The sequence below is a fragment of the Schistocerca gregaria genome, chromosome 9 (assembly GCF_023897955.1).
Source record: "Schistocerca gregaria isolate iqSchGreg1 chromosome 9, iqSchGreg1.2, whole genome shotgun sequence".
Classification (NCBI taxonomy): domain Eukaryota; kingdom Metazoa; phylum Arthropoda; class Insecta; order Orthoptera; family Acrididae; genus Schistocerca; species Schistocerca gregaria.
In genome coordinates this window covers 174305169-174325079 of record NC_064928.1, presented here as the reverse complement: position 1 = coordinate 174325079, position 19911 = coordinate 174305169, and the positions used below count along the sequence as shown (strand labels likewise).

Genomic DNA, 19911 nt, shown 5'->3' with positions numbered 1-19911 from the left:
TCAGTTATTATAAAACAATTTTATTTTCAGTCCCAATTGCAGACTTTTACAACTATAACAAGTTTTGACTTTTAAGCTATTATTGGATAACTAGTCCTACTGAGGCTCTTAATCTGTCTGGGCATGTCATTTTCCTTAATCTTCCACTGTAGAACATGCAGCCACTGGTCAACATCTCAAACCCATAACAGGAATTGCTATTTGACAACAGCTTAAAAGTTTAAACATGCATTGCTGTAAGAGTGAAAAAAAAACTATCAGCTATTATCTATGTTAAATGGAGAGGGTTTGTTTGAACTAAAATATTACTGATGGTCTGTTGTACTACATAGTTGGATATTTTGGGTTTTTATTTTAATTAGTGCTATGCATATGATCTTTACTAATAAACTACTCAAATTAACAGTTCATGGATGGGATGCAGATATTCATAGTAAATGAGGTCACATAATGAAATAATGGGAACAACCAAGGTAATAAATTCCCTTGGTACCTCAGGGAAAATAACTTATGGGTACCTGTATTGGTACCACTATTTTGGTTCTAACCATTACTGACAGTGGATTACTGGTTGAATGCAGAAAATTAATTTGTGGACATGAAATGATTTCTCCCATTCAGTAGATGAAATTAATGAAAGCGTAGTATAAGGACATTCCAGATTTTACACGAGACATTTCATTTTCATTGCATGAATGAATCCTTCAGCTGCTTTATTTGCAAATAAAGCAAGACCTTTTAAGATAGCGATATGATTCATTTATACTCTGCACCTCCCTGCTCCTTTCCTGCTTTTACCCCACAGTTCCTACACCAGCAAGACTGCTGCTCACATCAGACACAGACACAGTCACAGTCACATTCAAGACTTAGTGCCTGGAGACCATGGTCATATGTCTGTGAGTTGTCTGCTTAACTTTGAATAGGACACAGGTCCCTGTCTGATGGCTTCCTTCTCAGACATGAAGAACTGCCCATTTGTGATGGATGTGGTGTGCTGATTGCAGTTTGCCACAATTTAACTGATTCTATTTTATATAATGACAAGATGATACAAACTGATTTATTGGCAGATATATCCTCAATCTTAAGTGATAATGACCTAAATGTGATGTGTGTTTTACAATTCTGTGTTTTATCTTCCCTTCTACCTAAGCTCTGAAGTCAATGCGTTAGGTGTGTTTGAGGATGATTGTCTTATCCAACTGTTACCTTCATAATCACCTAATCTTCTTTTCTGAACTTGCCTCTTAGAGGCTGTACAGATACAATATCAGTATTCTTCGTGGTCTATCTGGACTTGCTTGCTCCATTGCACTGTTCAGAGGTGCATGTAAGAAAGAGTAAAAGGGAGAATATGTGTTGTATTTTAGGCTATCCTCATGTTGTGTGCTCTACCCCCATTCATCTCATACATTCAATGCATGATGATAATTAATATGATGTTGAGAGTGCTAAAGGTGTAACAACAACAACAACAATGCCTTTGTCTGAAAAATGAAAATATTTCTAGTGCAGCTTTGCATTCCATCAGTCTGTGACTCAGTTTACACTCTATGCATTTATTAGCAATCTGTCCTCTCCATATTATCATTAAAGATGGATGTATGAATATTCAATGTTTCTGCCATTATGTAACTTTATATGAATTGTGAACAGAACCTTTTTGACTGATCAGTTATACAGGAATTGAATTTTTCTATGTTCTCTGAAACAACAGAGGTAAGGTTATTGGAATAAAGTGCTACATGGAGACTGGGTACAACATTATTTTCTTGCCATTTTGCTAAAACACTCATGTGACCTTTCATAGGACATTGCTGAAATGTGACCTATACCACACAGGACTTACAGGGGATTTGAAACATTTACAAAGAAAGATAGCACAAATTGTTACATGTTTGTCTTAGCCTTGGGAGAGCATCACAGGAAGCCTGAAACATTTGAACTGGTAGACACTCGATTGTAGACGTCAACTACCCATCAAAAGCTTGCTTACAAAGTTTTGAGAATCAGTATTAAGTGAGGAATCTTGGAATACACTACAGCCTCCTATGTATCATCCCCACAGGCATTCTAAAGATGAGATTAGACTAACTGCCATGAGCACAGAGGTGTTTAAACAATCATTTTTCCTATGTCCTGTACACAAACGGAATGCGAAGGAACCCTAGTCTGTGTTACAGTGGGAAGTATGCTCTGCCTTACACTTCAGAGTGGATTGGAGAGGATGGATGTACATGTGTATATGCAGTGAATTCTGCACCTGACAAATTTAAGGAAACTGTAACATGTATCTTATATTGATAAGGTGAATATTTAAATATGGAGATGGATACATACATCATTCAGAAGAATGTGTGAACAAAGTTCCTGTGCATCAGTTGTGTGAAAAAACAGGAGTTCTTGAAATATGTTGTGTGTTCTAATGTTAGTATAACTTTTTAATGAACATATTATTTTATGGTGGGCTATTATACTTCACTGTATACAGTTTTAAAACTTAAATTACTGTGTGCAATACAGCAGATGTATACAGCAGCTAAGGTGGATTCCTTACAAACTGTATAAGAGTACTGGGAAGCATTTAATTTGTGAAATCACAAACTTTAAAATCTGTTAAACTAAATGCTTTATTGTTTTCTCCAGGTATCTGGAAACAAAATGTATAATTTGACACATTTATAAAACATCTCTTCCTGTTGATTCAAAAAAGAAAGCATTACACTTAAAGGACATAAAAAACAGAATATTGGTCTATTGTTGATAGTACACATGTCAAATTATCTTTGAATCAGATGAGAGTATTCTTCCTTGTGGAGCTGCAGTAAAATGCCTGTTGTGGCTTTGTGCTATATTCCATTTATTGATTTCTCCATCATTTCCAAGTTACCTTGATCTTTCTGCCCAGTAGGCTCGTACACTGGCATTTGCCTGAGGTGTCTCAGAGCCTAAACTCTGTCAGTGAGGTGTTTTTCATTCACTCTGTCCTTAAAGATCTCATTCACTGAAAAGACTTTCAATTCCTACACAGTGTCTTCATTTCTGATTTAATACAACTTGGAATCTCATCTGTGATGAGTGGATCCTTGTATGACATGTGTAGAGAGAATCTAATTCTCAATCCTCCACACCAGGGCAGGAATTGTCATTACCCTGTAAAACTTATCTGTGGTCTGTTTGTGTGTTATATTTTTCAAATGATGATAATTTGTGCTATATATTGATTTAATTAGTAAAAGTCTGTAATGTTGACTCATTTACATAATACATCAAAAAATATCCAAAATATCTTTGGCATCTATGAGCCTCTATTGCTGTAATAATTTGATGCACAACCTAAAAAAGCAAAGCCCATTGGTTTCATAATTATAGTTCTGTTCTTTCATTAGTTTTAAAATAATGTACGCATTTTAGCAGTAAAACTCATGACATTGTACAAATCACATAAGTTGTTAACTGAAATCAAACAATCGAAACTCCAAGTAGGAATATCAACGACGTGGAAAGTCATTTCGTGACTTATTGTAAAGAAGATACGTCAAATTGCAGACAGGCACAATGTGAGTGTCTTTTAATCGTCCTGTCTGCAACTTGACATGTCTTCTTTGTGGCAAGTTATGCAACTTGATTCTGAAACCTGCCATAGCCCATATCACTCCTCATAAATGTTGCTGCACTTGCTTATCTATTCTGAAATTGGTTACTCCAGAGAAGAGTGGGGTGGGGCGGGGGGGGGGGGGGGGGGGGGAAGCTATATACCAAGAGGTATTTCCACAAATCAGCTAGAAGTCACAGTTACAGGTAAAACTGATCATGTTTTACAGAGCCAATCATAGTAGATAGTATTACAGTGTACATATGAATTAGAACTACAAGGGACATGAGCTACCTGTCAGCAGAAAGCATTAGGAACACAAAATAGAATGGGACCTACTGCATTATTGCAAAAGATGTTTCATTTGCTATTTTCCCCATTAACAATACTTTGCATTTCCTCACTTTGAAACAGCTACAAAATTTATCAGTTTGTCCTCTCTGTTTTCATTTTAGTCCATTAATCTGCTCAGGCACACATACTACTTCCTTTGCACTCCTTAGCTTCCCCATTCACTTCTTTCCTCATTTTTACACTAATGTACAGTTCTTTAAATAAGAACAAACTTTCTGTTTGATTGTAAGTCTTTATTTTGCCTTTCAGCTAGTGATAGCCATGGGTCAGGGCTTTAACATTGCTCTCACTGAGAGTAAAATGAAATATGAGCTCTATACATTCTTGCTCATATCCCACAAGAGCCTTAAAATATTGTTTTTGTCTATTTCATGATTACTTTTTCATACATCAGTAAAATATTACCTGGTCACTTATATGTGCTTACCTTGTATCAGTCACTTTTTCTATTGTAATACTTCTCAGTAATATATGAGAAATAAAAGTTCTCTTCTGATTGACCATAAGCCACATATTTCCTTTTAGGAGCACCTGTGCTCGATCACACTTTTATGCACTATCTACATGAGTCTTTAACTGTCCTTCATAATAAGAAAAACATAAACCATCTTAATATATCAGAAGACTACCTATCATAATGATATTATAGCACATAACTGTAGAAATTTAAAAAAAATAACAATGCACAACATTCTATTAATTAGACAGCTATCTTTCATTCAAGCAATATTAACACAGATGTCTACAAGGGAGAATGTATTCTTCTCTGATATGTTACAGTTCTTTAAAAAGTACTAATTATTTTAACATACATTTGGAATGAAATATACAAAAAGTAACAATGCTTCAGTGATCTTGTATTGCAGTTACTTATTTCAGCAATGTACTTGTAATGAGAGAGGGAAAGAACATAGTGAACAAATTGATCGGTTGGCCAAGGGATAATGTTTCCAATTTTTTAAGGAAGTTTACATTGTTTGAAAATCATACTGGTTTGAAGAAACTTGTGGCCACAATCAACAGTTTTGACCTTTGGCAAGCACTGACTTCCATTAGCCATGTGTGATGCTTTTACTGTGGTGACACAAAATTTAGCTGTTGATCTTTGTAGAGGATATGCATGTAGGTGCCCAGCTGGGTTGCCAATATCGTTTCTGTGCATGAAAATGGAATTCTCACAAATATAACCTAAATACAGTGCAGATTTTGCTTTGTTTATTACATGTGTCAGTAACATCCACTTATCAATTACTTTTAGATTTGCCTCCTTTATATTGAAAACAGATATGTTTCACTGTTTCTGTAATCTCTGTGGTTAAATGAATGAGCCAATTTTCAAGTTTAATCAGTACTGTTATATTACTAAAATTGGTGACATGGTCACTTCCTTTTAGTGTAGAATCCTTCACCTCTTCTTATCTGTTTTATCATAGGTGCTTCATAATGGTAGTGTTCACTGAAACTCCACAAACCTGTCATGGTATGGAAAGTGTATTGAATCCCTCATATCTCTGGAAGAGTATAGGTTGGAACCAATAAGTGTTTAAATATTATTATTTAGAATCTCAGACAGTAAACAAAGAACGAAAAAGAATCCGGCAATGAGTGAACATAAATTAAATGTTGTCATTCAGTCATCCATTTCAGTCACAACCTGGTCGGTCTAATCAGATTATTACTATGTTTTCCAGGGATGATGTTAAAATTCAAAATCATGACAATAGGTTTAATAGAAATGACGAAATCATACTAAATGGAGCATCAGTTCTACCATTAAGTCTAAACTCTGTCACAGAAGACAAAGCAACTGTAAACACAAGTTGTTTGGGGTCATACATTTTCTGACTGTAGCACTTCCCAATCTATTGTACCTCAGAACCCTTTGATAACAGAGCAACAAATTTCAATGAAAAATTATAGTGACAGTCAATTTAGAGAGATCACTTCAATTGTACTAATATTTATGCAAACAATGGCTTGTTTCATACACCTGAAATATTAGTACAACTGATGTGGGTCTTTGTTAATTAATTATTATGCTTCTCAGGTGCAGATATCCTACATACCAAATCATGAGAAAAATTGTAAATCTTAATAAAACAAGTAGAGTTAAAAGAAAAGCAGTAGACTGTGCTGTGAGTAATTGATTATTAAAAACATAAAAGCCTGAATAATTCAAGTAACAAACAAAGCATGTTTCCTTAATTTTCAGATTACATTACCAAGATGGCTAACAGTTTTTGATACACTTAATTCACAAAAGTGGGTCTAACATTTCATTGTGATGAATGATATTACCATTACAGGTAACAGTATTCCTTGGTGACAGTTTACACACAGCACAGAGCTAATGGTAGTATTTTACACATAGCACATACTCAATCAATATCAAATAACAGAAGCTGAAGTATTTAGAATACTTGAGGAACAAAATTATTGATAATGAGTCAAATTGTTTCAGTCAAGAATCTGGAATAATAACTAACATTTTCACAATTTGTGTCAGCTTATACTTAGTTCATAACACACATATGTAATATTTTTAGAACAAATTATTCTAATGTTTTAGAACCTAAAATAATTTACAACCACATCAAATTAGGTATTCATGAACTACATGATACATGAACTCAGAGAACAAATATAGCTAATGTTTTGAAGTTATTTTTCAAGTATGATCTTTAGATTTTGATTGTATCACAGGTTTTGTTGCTGCATTCTCTTAATTACCAAAGAGAGAACCAGGACACAGAGACAGCTTCAAGTAAATTCAAGTTATAAGAGAGTGTTTCTACAATTTCAATGTGATGTTGATGTACTCTCCTAGAATGTGTGTGTGTGTCTTCCTTGATGAAGTAAAACCAAGAAGCCCCTTTACATTAATTGTTTTCCACATGAGAAGATGCACATATGTTGATTGTGATGTATTATCACTTATTTTATTGCTTAAAAATCTTAAAGCAATCAAAAGGCTGTATAAAAACACAGTTTGTAAAGTGATATCAGTCCAGGCATTGCTAATATAAATGCTCAGTTCAATTTCAGTCAGTTAGCAATGCAACAAATCATGCTATAGCATGCCTGCAGAGAAGAGGCTCCTCATTTTTTTTTTTTTTGTTTTTAATTCATTTTGGAAGATACTTGAACTCACTAACAGGATATAGACATTACATAGCTTAAAAATATTTAGAAAACTTGTCAGGAATGAGAACCTGTTTCAAGCAAACATGAAATTATGTTGTACTATATGAACTTTGATATAATGTTTCTTTAAATTTATTCACATCAAAAGTTCAAATTGATTATGTAAAAAAGTAGAAAAATGAAATATTCATGATTTAATATGTTCCTTTAGTTAAGTTCTGTTTTTAATGCTGAAACATCTTGTAACAACCTGGTCAATTTTAAAATGGGACATTATTTCAAACAACTTTCTTGAAGTAACATAAATTGTACTCTCTCAACTTCTGTAGTAAACACCAGAAACAAGCCACAGCAGCAAAAATTATTTAAATTCATACTACATACACACTTTTAGAATAGCACAAACACTCAGTATCATTTTATACACTTTTAACAACAATAAACATTATGCTGTATCAGTAATCATACACACACATATATTATCAGTGTAATACATAAATATCAATTTACATACATTGTACAAAGAGATTCTACATATAACATACAGCAGTCAGAGACTGATTTGGTCAACAATAAAGTACCTTCATATTTTATTCCAAAGGCTTACACACATGTTAAGTGAGAATCCTCCATTTCTCTCTCTCTCTCTCTCTCTCTCTCTCTCTGTCTCCCCCCCCCCCTCCCCGCTCTCTCGCTCTCTCTCTCTCTCTCTCTCTCACTCTCTCACGCACACACACACACACACACACACACACACACACACACACACACACACACACACTTACAAACTCAATCTCTCTCTCTCTCTCTCTCTCTCTCTCTCTCTCTCTCTCTCTCTCTCTCTCTCTTCCTCTCCCTCTTCCACACTCCTCCTCCTCCCACCATAAGCAGGTAATGTGCAGTTCTTTCTACAGAAGTAAAGCGTCATAATGTTCCTCTAGGAAATGACTACTAGAAGTTTTAGATTATAAGGCAGTCAAACTTCATGATAGTAGTGGTGCACAGAGAAGTGTTATAGTACACATTTCTCTGAAAGTGAACTACAGAGTCTCACACTGCAATTGCTTTACTTGATAACAGCTGTATAACAGAGGGGTATGTTTCTTTTATTAAGCATAGGACAAGTACTGAGTTTGAGTAACATCAAATGTAGGAATTCATTAGGAACATTACGGGACATATTCTTATTAGACTCCAGCATTGGAGATGCTCATAATATACAGATCACACAGCACTCTCTTCTCACTGTGTTTTCTAAAATCAGAACTTAGAAACAAATATAGATATACCTGCATAACAGCTGAAAACTTACAGACAATATGACTAAGGTAAAAACTATTACAGCATCAAAAGATTCCAAAAAATGAGAAAATAAACTGTAAAGTGAAATACTCCACTAAAACAATGGTGTTTATTCCATATGTGTAGAGCCTTTACTGTACATCATCATTAAACACAACACTAAAAAAATGCTGTTGCAGAGAATGGACACTGGCAGTGCCATTAATAATATACCAAACTTTGAGCAGAACAGCAGAATAATGTTCAGATGGTATCTAAATTTCTTCTACAACACTCACTTTCACATCTTCTAATCGAGGGTGACTACTGGCGATGTTTTGTCTCATTCCCATTTGGAGAGCCCACCTCAGGAGACTGCGTCTCATCCTGCTGAAGAGATTATCACATAATGTCACTGCTAGGTGTAACATCTAACAGCAATTACAAATGAAACAGATATGAGCTTCTACTTTATGAAATGAAAATTGAATAATTTGAAAATTGTACGATATGAGATGAATATACCATAGTTCACATTTGGAGTGATCTCACTACAACTTAAGCGCATTACTTGAGTTTGGAAAGGAAGATAACATAAGGCTTGTCCAAATAATGATGATGGTAAAACTAGCTGACAAGTAGATTATAACTTTTTGCTTTTGAAAGTTTTATTTAATGATGATGGTAAAATTAGCTGACAAGTAAATTATAACTTTTTGCTTTTGAAAGTTTTATTTATTTGCCATTGATCATTTTACTTCAGATAGGCTTTGTCATATGTAAATAACTGTAGTATAGTCAAATTATGGGTACAGCTACACTCTTAAATACTAAAATCAACATTGTTTGTATCAAATGAAAGCATACAGCCACACTCTTTCCTATTAAAATTGAAACTGTCAGGATCATAGAACTCTTTTTGTGCTGTAACATGAACTTTCTGAAAGCCAGTTAAATAAGTTTTTAAGTGGCATCGATTGTGGAGAGAGAGGAAATTTACTAAACATTTTGAGGCATTCACTTTGTGGGAATTTCCTGTTTTTGCTAGACTGTGCCTTGGAATATTTGGAAGGGTCCAGACCAGATTAAACCAGATCCTGTGTGATGTCATCAGTCCAGAAACCATCTATCCTTGGGGACCGTATCTGTCCCTAGATGGTGTTTGTTTCTCCTTACTGCAATGGCATCTACCAGCAGAACAATGCAACATGTCATACAGTTTACATTGTACACACATAGTTCAAAAAATGCCAGAATGAGTTTATTGTATTCCCCTCAGCACCAAACTCCCCGGAATTAAACTAGATCAACAATCTGTGAATATACTTTGATCAGGCTCTTGGCATCATGGATCATCAACTGAGAAACCTAGTGCAGCTGGCCACAGCACTGAATCGGCATGGCTCCATGTCCCTGTCAATACCTTCCAGAACCTAATTGGCATCCTTCCTGTATGTTTCACAGTAGGTTGTGTCGCAAAAGGTGGTTATTCAGGCTTCTCACAGATGGTTACAATAATGTGACTGGACAGTGCATCATAGAGGGATAATTACTCTTACCTCATCTCTCAGTTTCCATGTGAAGTAGAAAAACTTGAAATATATTTTTGAAAATTTGGTTGATATTTTCTTCTCAGTTCAGTTTTGCATCAATATGAATTCCTAAAAAGTTTGATGCTTTTTATAACTTGCCTGTACTCCACACAAAAGCTCAACAGTTTGTATTAACTTTTTGTAATGCTATAGAATGTAAATGCATGAAACATTTTAGAAATTCATATTGATCTCAAACTGACAAGGGAAGAATGTATCACCCAAATGGCCTACTGGGAATTGAGAGAACTGGTAAGTAGTAATCTCTGTAGGCTACATTTGGGGCTTTTTCAGTCATACAACTCATATGAGGACATTCCCCTCATATCATATAACTACATGCCAGATTAGAACTCAAAGCTGGACACCCAACTTTTTTGGACAGTGCTCTTTACTGAGGGAACTATTCAAGCATAAGTTACCACTCACATCATAATTTTCATCTGCCGGTACCCTTCTTGATAGGGTATAGTATTTTTTCCGAGTTAAAGTGATGACAAAGTATTTCGAAAAAGAACTCCTTGTTCAAAGTTAATCTGGAAATAGTACTGATGAAAGTTATAGAGTAATAATATATGGTGAGAGGCCTAAATTTTGACTGATTAAAGAATCTGTAATCTCATTTCACCTAGATAAATAGTGACAGTGAGTGTTCATCGGAAATGGAGGTGCTGTCAAAGAGTACCCCATGGAAATGTGATGTGGCTGATCTTGTTCCCTATATGCATTTGGACTGAAACCTAGGTAAAGGTTGGTTTCATTACCACAATTGAGGATTATAGTTTCTTATATGTTAGATTGTCACGATTGCTGACTGCACTGCAATGCTGAGAGTACAAAATGTCATCTACCTCTTGACTGATTAAATGATTGATTAACTGAGAGGGGTTATGGGACCAAATGGTGGGGTCATCAGTCCTGCAATTCCAAGCTTAGTCACAGAAGAAAGGCGGTCCACTAAAAGTGGACAGATCCAGCCAGGGGAGTCAAATAATAAAATATTGAACATTAAACACACACAGTAAAGGCATAAAATCTAAAAACTGGTCAAAAGGGGGTGGCCAGACTGAGAAGACTGTAAAAGAAGTCTCAGCCACAACTAACCTGCCCCTGCTCCAAGACTAGAGTACAAACTTGTAGCTGGAAATACAAAACACTTTCCGAAAGGAAACAAGGACCAATTCAGCCATCAGTGGATCATATGCTAATTTTAATTTTAAGGAATTGGGAAAACTACACTTAACATGAAGGGACAAAAAAGGGGATATTCCACCAGTATGTGGGATATCATCAGTCTGCCACACACCAAATTGCAGTAGGCTCCTTGATTGTGTGGATCTTATTACTATGAGCAGTATCACTCCAGATGACATTCCAATTTTTGGCAAAGAGATATTTGGTATAGATCCGCATATCTGCAGCTAGAACCATGAAAGGAAATGGGGGGTAAGTATCTACTTCTCTAGCCAAACTGTCAGCTAGTTCATTCCCTGGGATGCCCACATGATTTGGGACCCAGAGAAAGACGAATGAACAGGTAGAATGCTCAAGGGCAGAGAGGAGGTCATGGATAGCAGAGATCAAAGGATGATGAGAGTAGCATTAGTCGATAGCCTGCAGGCTGCTTGTGGAGTCTGAACAAATTAAAACACTGTGGAGGGAGGCCTGAGAAACAAAAAGGAGGGCCCTGTGAATGGCTAGAAGCTCTGCTGTGAAGACACGACATGTTCCTGGCAATAAATGGTGTTTGAAGCCAGTAGGAGCTGTGAAAGTATATCCCACCTTATTGATTGTCTTAGAACCATCTGTGTAAAAGATGCTGGCACTCTGGAACTCTGCAAGAATGGCATATACAAGACAACAGAAAACCACAGGAGTGACAGAAATCTTAGGACCCTGGAAAAGATGAGTCCATGGTCTAGGCACTATCGAACAGGGGCTATAGGAGGAAAGATAGGGGGTGCAGTCCATTGAGCGGAGATGGAGATCCCAACAGGGGGAAGTGAGACACATGCCAACCTCCAATCCCACCCATGGGCGGGTGTTAGGAGGGAGACATCCCTCATTGCTAAAGAGCACAGGGTACACAGGATCGTCAGGAAATTGGCAAATGGCTATTGCATAAGAAACAAGGAGTTGGCTCTGTCATATGTGTAGAGGTGGAATCCCTGCTTGTGTGATGAGACCATCAATGGGACTAGTGGGAAAGGCACCAATAGCCAGAATCACGCCACAATGATGGACACAATCAAGCAGTTTCAAAGTGGAATGAGCTGCTGAGCCATAACCCTGACTACCATAATCTAGTCTGGACAAGACCAGAGCATGGTAAAGATGGAGAAGAATGGAATGGTCTGCCCACCAAGATGTGTGGGCCAGGAGATGGTGAGCATTAAGCTTCTGCATAATGTGCTCTTTAGGTGGCAAATGTGGGGCAGGCTGGTCAGATTGTTAAAAAAAAATAAGGCCCAAGAGACAGGACTGTGCTACAAAATTGAGGAGTTGGTCACCTAAATAAAGATCTGTAGATCAATGACAAAATTGCGTAATCTGTGTTTTGCAGGGAGAAAACTGGAAGCCATGAGAGGTGGTCCACACAGAGGCCCTTTGGATGGCACCTCGGACCTGGTGCTCAGCAGATGGTACTGAGTGGGAGCTGCACCAGATGCAAAAATCTTCAATGTGCAATGCTGGGGTAACCAGAGTCTCAACAGGGGTCATGAGTCCATTGATGGCACTTAGAACAGATCACTCTGGGATATTGTTCTTCTGAATCTAAGAGGCACTGAGTCAAGTACCAACTCAAACCCGGAAGAGCCAGGTAGATAAAAACTCACAGAAAAAATTGGAAGGGGACCATGGAAGCCCTGCGCATGGAGGGTAACTAAAATGTGATGGTGCCAAGCCATGTCATATGCCTTACGTAGTTCAGAGAAGACTGCAACAAGGTGCCGGCGGAGAGTAAAGGCCTGTCAGATGGCTGATTCAAATCGGAGTAAATAGTCAGTTGGAGAGTGTCCTGCCTGGAAGTCACACTGATATGGAGAGAAAAGACCACAAGATTTGAGTACCAAACATAATCTGAAGCTGACCATCCACTCGAGCAATTTGCAAAGTAAATTCATCAGTCGAGAGACGTTGGGTTCTTCCTGGGCTTAAGGACAGGGATAAATATACTGTCTCACCATTGTGAAGGAAAAGCACCCATGAGCTGAATGCTGTTCAAGGCCCTGAGGAGATGTTGCCTCTGGAGAATGTCCAAGTGTTGGATCATCTGGTTGTGGATGGAATCCAAGCCTGGGGCCGTGTCTCAGGAAGAGGTAAAAGCTTGTAACAGTTCCCATTCAGTGAAGGGTGCATTATAGGGTGCAGCATTTCTGCCAGAGACAGGTAGTAGGATAGGAAGAGGATGTTGATGCCTTCGTAAAGTGTGTTGTGAGGCATTCATCAAGAACCAATGGATCAGTACACAGAGCACCTTGGAGGTTAAGACCCTGGATAGTTGACTGTTGCTGGTGGCCCAGAAGGTTATAGAGCTTGGACCGAACCTGCGATGACAGGGCATACATCCCAAAGGAAGAAACATAGCACTCCCAGCATTGCCTTTTACTCTGCTTTGTAAGGTGACAAGCCTTAGCATGGAGATGCTTAAAAGTAAGGAGGTTGCTCTGTGACGGGTGTTGCTTAAATTGCTGTAGTACCTGTTGGCAGTCCTGCAGAGCAATGGCAACATCCTTGGTCCACCACGGTACTGGTTGATGAAGAGGGGGACCTGTGGATAGGGGGACATCAGAGCCAGCAGCATGACGAATAGTGGCAGAGATACCTTGTACAACTACATCAATGGAATTTGAGAGGGAGGTGATGAAGTTCACAGTAGACATATGTTGTTGTTGTTGTGGTCTTCAGTTCTGAGACTGGTTTGATGCAGCTCTCCATGCTACTCTATCCTGTACAAGCCTCTTCATCTCCCAGTACCTACCGCAACCTACATCCTTCTGAATCTGCTTAGTGTATTCATCTCTTGGTCTCCCTCTGCGATTTTTACCCTCCACACTGCCCTCCAATACTAAATTGGTGATCCCTTGATGTGTCAGTACATGTCCTACCAACCGATCCCTTCTTCTACTCAAGTTGTGCCACAAACTTCTCTTCTCCCCAATCCTATTCAATACTTCCTCATTAGTTATGTGATGTACCCACCTAATCTTCAGCATTCTTCTGTAGCACCACATTTCAAAAGCTTCTTTTCTCTTCTTGTCAGAAGACATATATAAATGCCAATTGACCCCGCAGAATACCCATTGTGAGGGCCTGTATTCCTGGCAGCAGAAGGGGCATTATAGAGTCACTGGAATGTGGTCACTGTCATAAAACTCATCATGGGAGGACCAATGTAGGGAAGTAATGAGAGCAGGGGAGGAGATTGTGAGATCAATATCAGAGAAGATGCGAGCAGCACTGAGCTGGGTAGGAGAACCATCACTGAGGAAATACAAATCGAGGTCTATGATAAGTTGGTCAATTAAGAGATCCCTAACCATGAAGTGACACTCCCCCACAGTGGGTGGTGGGCATCAAAGTCCCCAAGGAGGAGAAATGGGGATGGGAGTTGGTTGGTTGGTTTAAAAGGGGGAAAGCGACCAAACTGCAAGGTATTCAGTCCCTTGTTGCGAGTAGAACAGTCACCCAAGCGAAAGAAGAAAACAAAGAAGACATATGGCACAATAACAGGAGAAAGGAAGAACCAGAAGAACAACAGAAGGACAACAAACAATACAATGGACAAAACAGGACAAGAAAACCACAGCTGGCTGACCATGAGAATAAAAAGGGAGAAGCCAGCCACACATTAAAACATCCACCCAACAAGCCCTAGGGTGGAGGACACAGGGGTACAAAGGACATGCGCTACAACTCAGATCAAATGATAAAATCCAGCCATGAATAAAATGTAAAACTAAAGCTGCTGTTGAGGCATTGTCACCCAACACAAAACGTAGGGTGCTGGGAAAGTTAAAAGTCCGCTGCAGATCGACTAAAAGTGGGCAGTCCAGAAAGAGGTGGATGACTGTCAATTTGGGAGCCACAGCAACACTGAGGCGGGTCCTCGTGACGGAGGAGGTAACCATGTGTGAGCCACGTCTGGCCAATGTGGAGTTGACAAAGGATGACTGATTCCCTGCAAGAAGTCTGCAGGGAAGACTTCCACACATTCACAGTCTCCTTAATGACATGCAGTTTGTTGTGCATAGTGTTATGCCACTCCGTCTCCAAAAGCCAAAAATTCTTGCAGTGTAAGACAGAATACAGGTCAGTTTCAGAGATGCCCATCACCAGGAGTGGTTTCCATTCAGCCTGTTTGGCCAGCCTTTCAGCAATTTTGTTGCCTGGGATTCTGACATGTCCTGCGGTCCAAACAAACACCACTGAACAACTGGACCATTCCAGGGCAGAGATGGGCTCCTGGATGTTTGCTACCAAAGGATGGTGTGGGTAGAACTGGTCAATAGCTTGTAAGCTGCTCAGGGAGTCATAACAGATAAGAAACGACTCACAAGAACAGGAACGGATGCACTGAAGTGCATGAGATATGGGCACAAGCTCTGCAGTGAATACACTGCAGCCAGCAGGCAAGGAATGCTGTTCAATATGACCTCTGTGAACATAGGCGAAGTCAAAATTACCATCAACGATTGAGCCATCAGTGTAAACAACTTCACAGCACCAGAACACGTCAAGAATCGAGAGGAAGTGACAGCAGAGAGTGGTGCGGTTAATGGAGTCCTTAGGGCCATGCAAAAGGTTCAGACAAAACTTCGGCTGAGGCATACACTATGGAGGTGTACGTAAATGGACCTCAAGCAGAGGTGGTAAAGGGAAGGACTCCAGTTCAGAGAGAAGGGATTGCACACGAACTGCAATCATGAGCCCCGACCTGGACTGCCGATGCAGGAGATGAACTGCTGCAGGTAGGAAAAGGAGACGGTAATTTGGATGCTCAGGAGAACTATAAATATGTGCAGGCATAACTGGCAAGCAGTTGTGCATGTCAGATCCACAATTGAAGGACTCCGGCCTCCACCAGGACACAGATCACTGGACTCATTCTAAAATCTCCCGTTGCTAGGTGGCCTGGTTTGAGGAAACGTAATACTGAGGGCAGCACCAAACCATAAAACAGACTCCCGTAGTCAGGGCGGGACTGAACAAGGGCTCTGTAGAGCTGCAGCATTGTAGAGCGATCTGCACCACAGTTGGTGTTGCTCAGGTAGTGGAGAGCATTGAGGTGCTGCCAGCACTCCCACTTAAGCTGACAAAGGTGAGGGAGCCAAGTCAATCGGGCATCGAAAACCAGTGCTAAGAATCGATACATCTCCACTACAGTGAGTGGATCATTATTAAGATAAAGTTCAGGATTTGGATGAATGGTACGACACTGACAGAAGTGCATGACACATGACTTTACAGGTGAGAACTAGAAGCCGTGGGCTAGAGCCCATGACTACGCCTTGTGAATGGCTCCCTGTACGCGCCACTTATCAGCACCAGTACTGGAGGATCAATACGAAATGCAGAAGTCATCTGAATACAGAGAAGGGGAGACCGACGGCTCTGCAGCTGCTGCTAGGCCATGGGAGGCACCGACTTGGACACAGAAAGTATGGAGCGACAAGAAGTTTTCGATAAAAATCGGGAGTGGGCCCCAGAGACCCCATTCATACAATGTGGCAAGGATATGATGTTGCCAGGTCGTGTCGTATGCTTAATGTAAGTCAAAAAAGAATGGAACTGGATGTTGGCGTCTGGAAAAGGCTGTTAAGATGGCAGAGTCGAGGGACACATGATTATCAGTGGTAGAGCAACGCTGGCGGAAGCTGCCCTGACATGGAGCTTGTAGGTCATGTGACTTCAGGACCCAACCCAACTGCCGACACACTGTACGTTCCAGCAGCTTACAGAGAAAGTTGTTGAGGCTGATGGGCCAATAACTATCCACATCAAGCGGATTTTCACCGGGTTTTAGCACCAGAATGACGGTGCTCTCCCGCCATTCCGATGGAAAGACGCCATCGCACCAGATCTGGTTGAAGATGATGAGGAGATATCGCTTGTAGTCAGATGAGGGATGTTTAATCATCTGACTGTGGATCCGATCAGCGCCAGGAGCTGTGTCAGGGCAGTGTGCAAGAGCGCTGAGTAGCTCCCACTCTGTAAATGGGACGTTGTAGGGTTCACTGTGGCGTGTAGTGAACGAGAGGACTTTCCTTTCCATTCACCGTTTTAGCGTGCAAAAGGCTGGGGGGTAGTCCTCCGACGCAGAGGCTCGAGCATAGTGCTCAGCAAAATGCTCGGCAATCACGTTTGCTTTGATAGAGAGCACGCCATTGATGTTAACGACAGGGACACCTGTTGGGGTCTGTTACGCAAAAAGACGTCTGATCTTTGTCCAGACTAGGGAAGGTGACAAATGGCACCCAATGGTCGACACGTACCTCTCCCAACATTCCTGTTTCCGTCGTTTTATAAGCAGGCAAACGCAAGCACGGAGCCGATTAAATGCTGTGAGGTGCTCTAGGGAACGGTGCCACTTATGTCACTGTAGAGCTCGCCGACGCCCTTTAATTGCCTCAGAGACTTCCGGCGACCACCAAGTCTATCGCCAGGGGCACCCTAGAGAATGAGGAATCGCGTTTTCCGCCTCAGAAATTATCGTTGTAGTGACTTGCTCAATCACAACATCCAAGGCAACACGTGGGGAAGATTCAACAGTGACAACAGAAGTGAAGGCTCCCACTCTGCCTTGTTTAAAGCCCATCTGTGTAGACATCTGTGGGCATGACACCAGAGGAGTGACAGGAAGATGGGGAAGTGGTCACTACCACATAGGTCATCATGTGCTCTTCAGTGAGTAGATGGGAGACGGCCAGGACTGCAAACCGAGAGTTCAATGGCCGAATATATGCCTGTGCCATACTGAAACGTGTGGGGGCACCTGCATTTAAGAGGCAGAGGTTGAGTTGTGACAGTGAATTTTCGACCTCCCTACCTCGGCCAGTAAACACGGCGCCATCCTACAAGGGTACATGCTAAAATCTCACAAAAGTAGGAAAGGTTTAGTGAGTTGATCAGTCAGTGCAGCCAATACGTTCAGGGGCACTGCACCATCTGGAGGAAGATATACATTGCTGGCAGTTATTTCCTGTGTCGTCCTTATCCTGACAGCCTCACCTTCAAGAGCGGTTTGAAGGGGCACAGGTTCCCTACCTACAGAGTTAAGGGCATAGATGCAAATTCCACCTGACACTCTATTATAGTCACTATGGTTCCTGTAATACCCCTTATAGCCATGGAGGGAAGGGGTTCGTATTGCTGGGAACCAGGTTTCCTGGAGGGCAATGCAGAAAGCAGGTGTAAAGCTTAACAGTTGCTGTAGCTCAGCCAGGTGGTGGAAAAAACCACCGCCATTCCACTGGAGGATGACGTTATCATGAGACTAGGGAGGCATGAAACACTCAGTGAGGTAGTCTGCGCTACAGGGTCACCTGCTGCCTCTGACTTATTTTCTGAGCAGTCTATATCCATTGTATCTGAGGGTCTGGCGACATCTAGATCCTCATCAGACACCAGAAGCTTCACCTCATCCTGAGATGAAGAGCTTGTAGGCAGCGGTGGTGTGGGTACCACTGTAAGTCCCTAGGTCTTGGGGGTCTTCTTTCTAGATTTCTCTCACTGATCCTTGGGTTTCTGTGGTTGGGAGGGCTTCACTGGGGGGACAGTGCTCCTGAGGTAGGTGGTGCTGGAGCAACAGGGAGGGAAGTGCCCCCGCTATCAAGGGCCAGGTGCAGTCTTCCAGCTCTGAGAGCCAACTGGAACTCGCAAAACTGATGGGGTACAACTATTCTTGTAGTGGCAGCATTAGAGGAGGTCATAGCCACAGGATGTATGCACTCAAATTTCCTCTTGGCCTCAGTTTAGGCCAGTCTGTCCAGGGTCTTGGATTCTATAGTTTTCCTTTCTCTCTGTAAAATCCTGGTGAGCAATGGGAATTATGCTCTTTGCAGTTGGCACAGATGGGAGGCGGGGTTCATGGAGTATTGGGATGGGATGGATGTCCACAATCTCAACATGTGATTCTGGAAGTACAGCGGAAAGACATATGGCCAAACTTCCAGCACTTAAAGCATTACATTGGGGGAGGGATATATGGCTTGACATCACAGTGATAAACCATCACCTTGACCTTCTCTGGTAATGTGTCACCCTTGAAGGCTAAGATAAAAGCACTGTTGGCAACCTGATTATCCCTTGGACCCCGATGGATGCGCTGGATGAAATGAACTCCTCATCACTCTAAGTTGGTGCGCAGCTTGTAGTCAGACTGTAAAAGGATGTCCCTGTGGAATATAGTACCCTGGACCATATTTAAGCTCTTATGGAGTGTGGTCATAACTGAAACATCCCCCAGCTTGTTGCAAGTGAGTAATGCCCATGACGGGGTAGAGGGTGCCATTTTTATCAAGACTGACCCTGACCACATTTAGACAAGCCCTCCACCTCACAAAACTTGTCCTCTAAATGCTCTACAAAAAAACTGTGGCGTCATCCAGACAAAGGAGTCCCCATCACCTTTCGTTCATATGAGGTACTGGGGCGAATAAGGTTCGCAGCCATCTTTAGCCCGGCATTCTTCTCATGGTGTGGTCAGGGAGGAGAATGATTTAGAATAACACTTACTTGTATTGTACTGAGACTTGGAACGCTTAGAGACTGCTGGTATTTGATCACCAGCAAGTGATGATGTGGTACACTTCATCACGCATCATATACCCTGATGCCACCCAATCCGACCAGGTGCCCTCCCCACAGGCACAACCAAGCCACAACAAAGGCCACCTGGCAAGATGACCATTGCCAGGAGTCCCGATGCCCCAGGGTGAC

General features: G+C 40.8%; 1 protein-coding gene across 1 annotated transcript in view; it reads right to left on the bottom strand.

Moving 5' to 3' along the window:
• Nucleotides 1–8337: 8337 nt before the first annotated feature.
• Nucleotides 8338–19911, bottom strand: part of LOC126291478 (protein PRRC2A-like) — a 209031-nt gene continuing 197457 nt past the window's right edge. Inside the window, exon 21 of the mRNA XM_049984988.1 lies at nucleotides 8338–8767. Within this exon, the coding sequence (XP_049840945.1) occupies nucleotides 8702–8767 (66 nt within the window). The 3' untranslated portion in view covers nucleotides 8338–8701. The remainder of the gene's footprint in view (nucleotides 8768–19911) is intronic.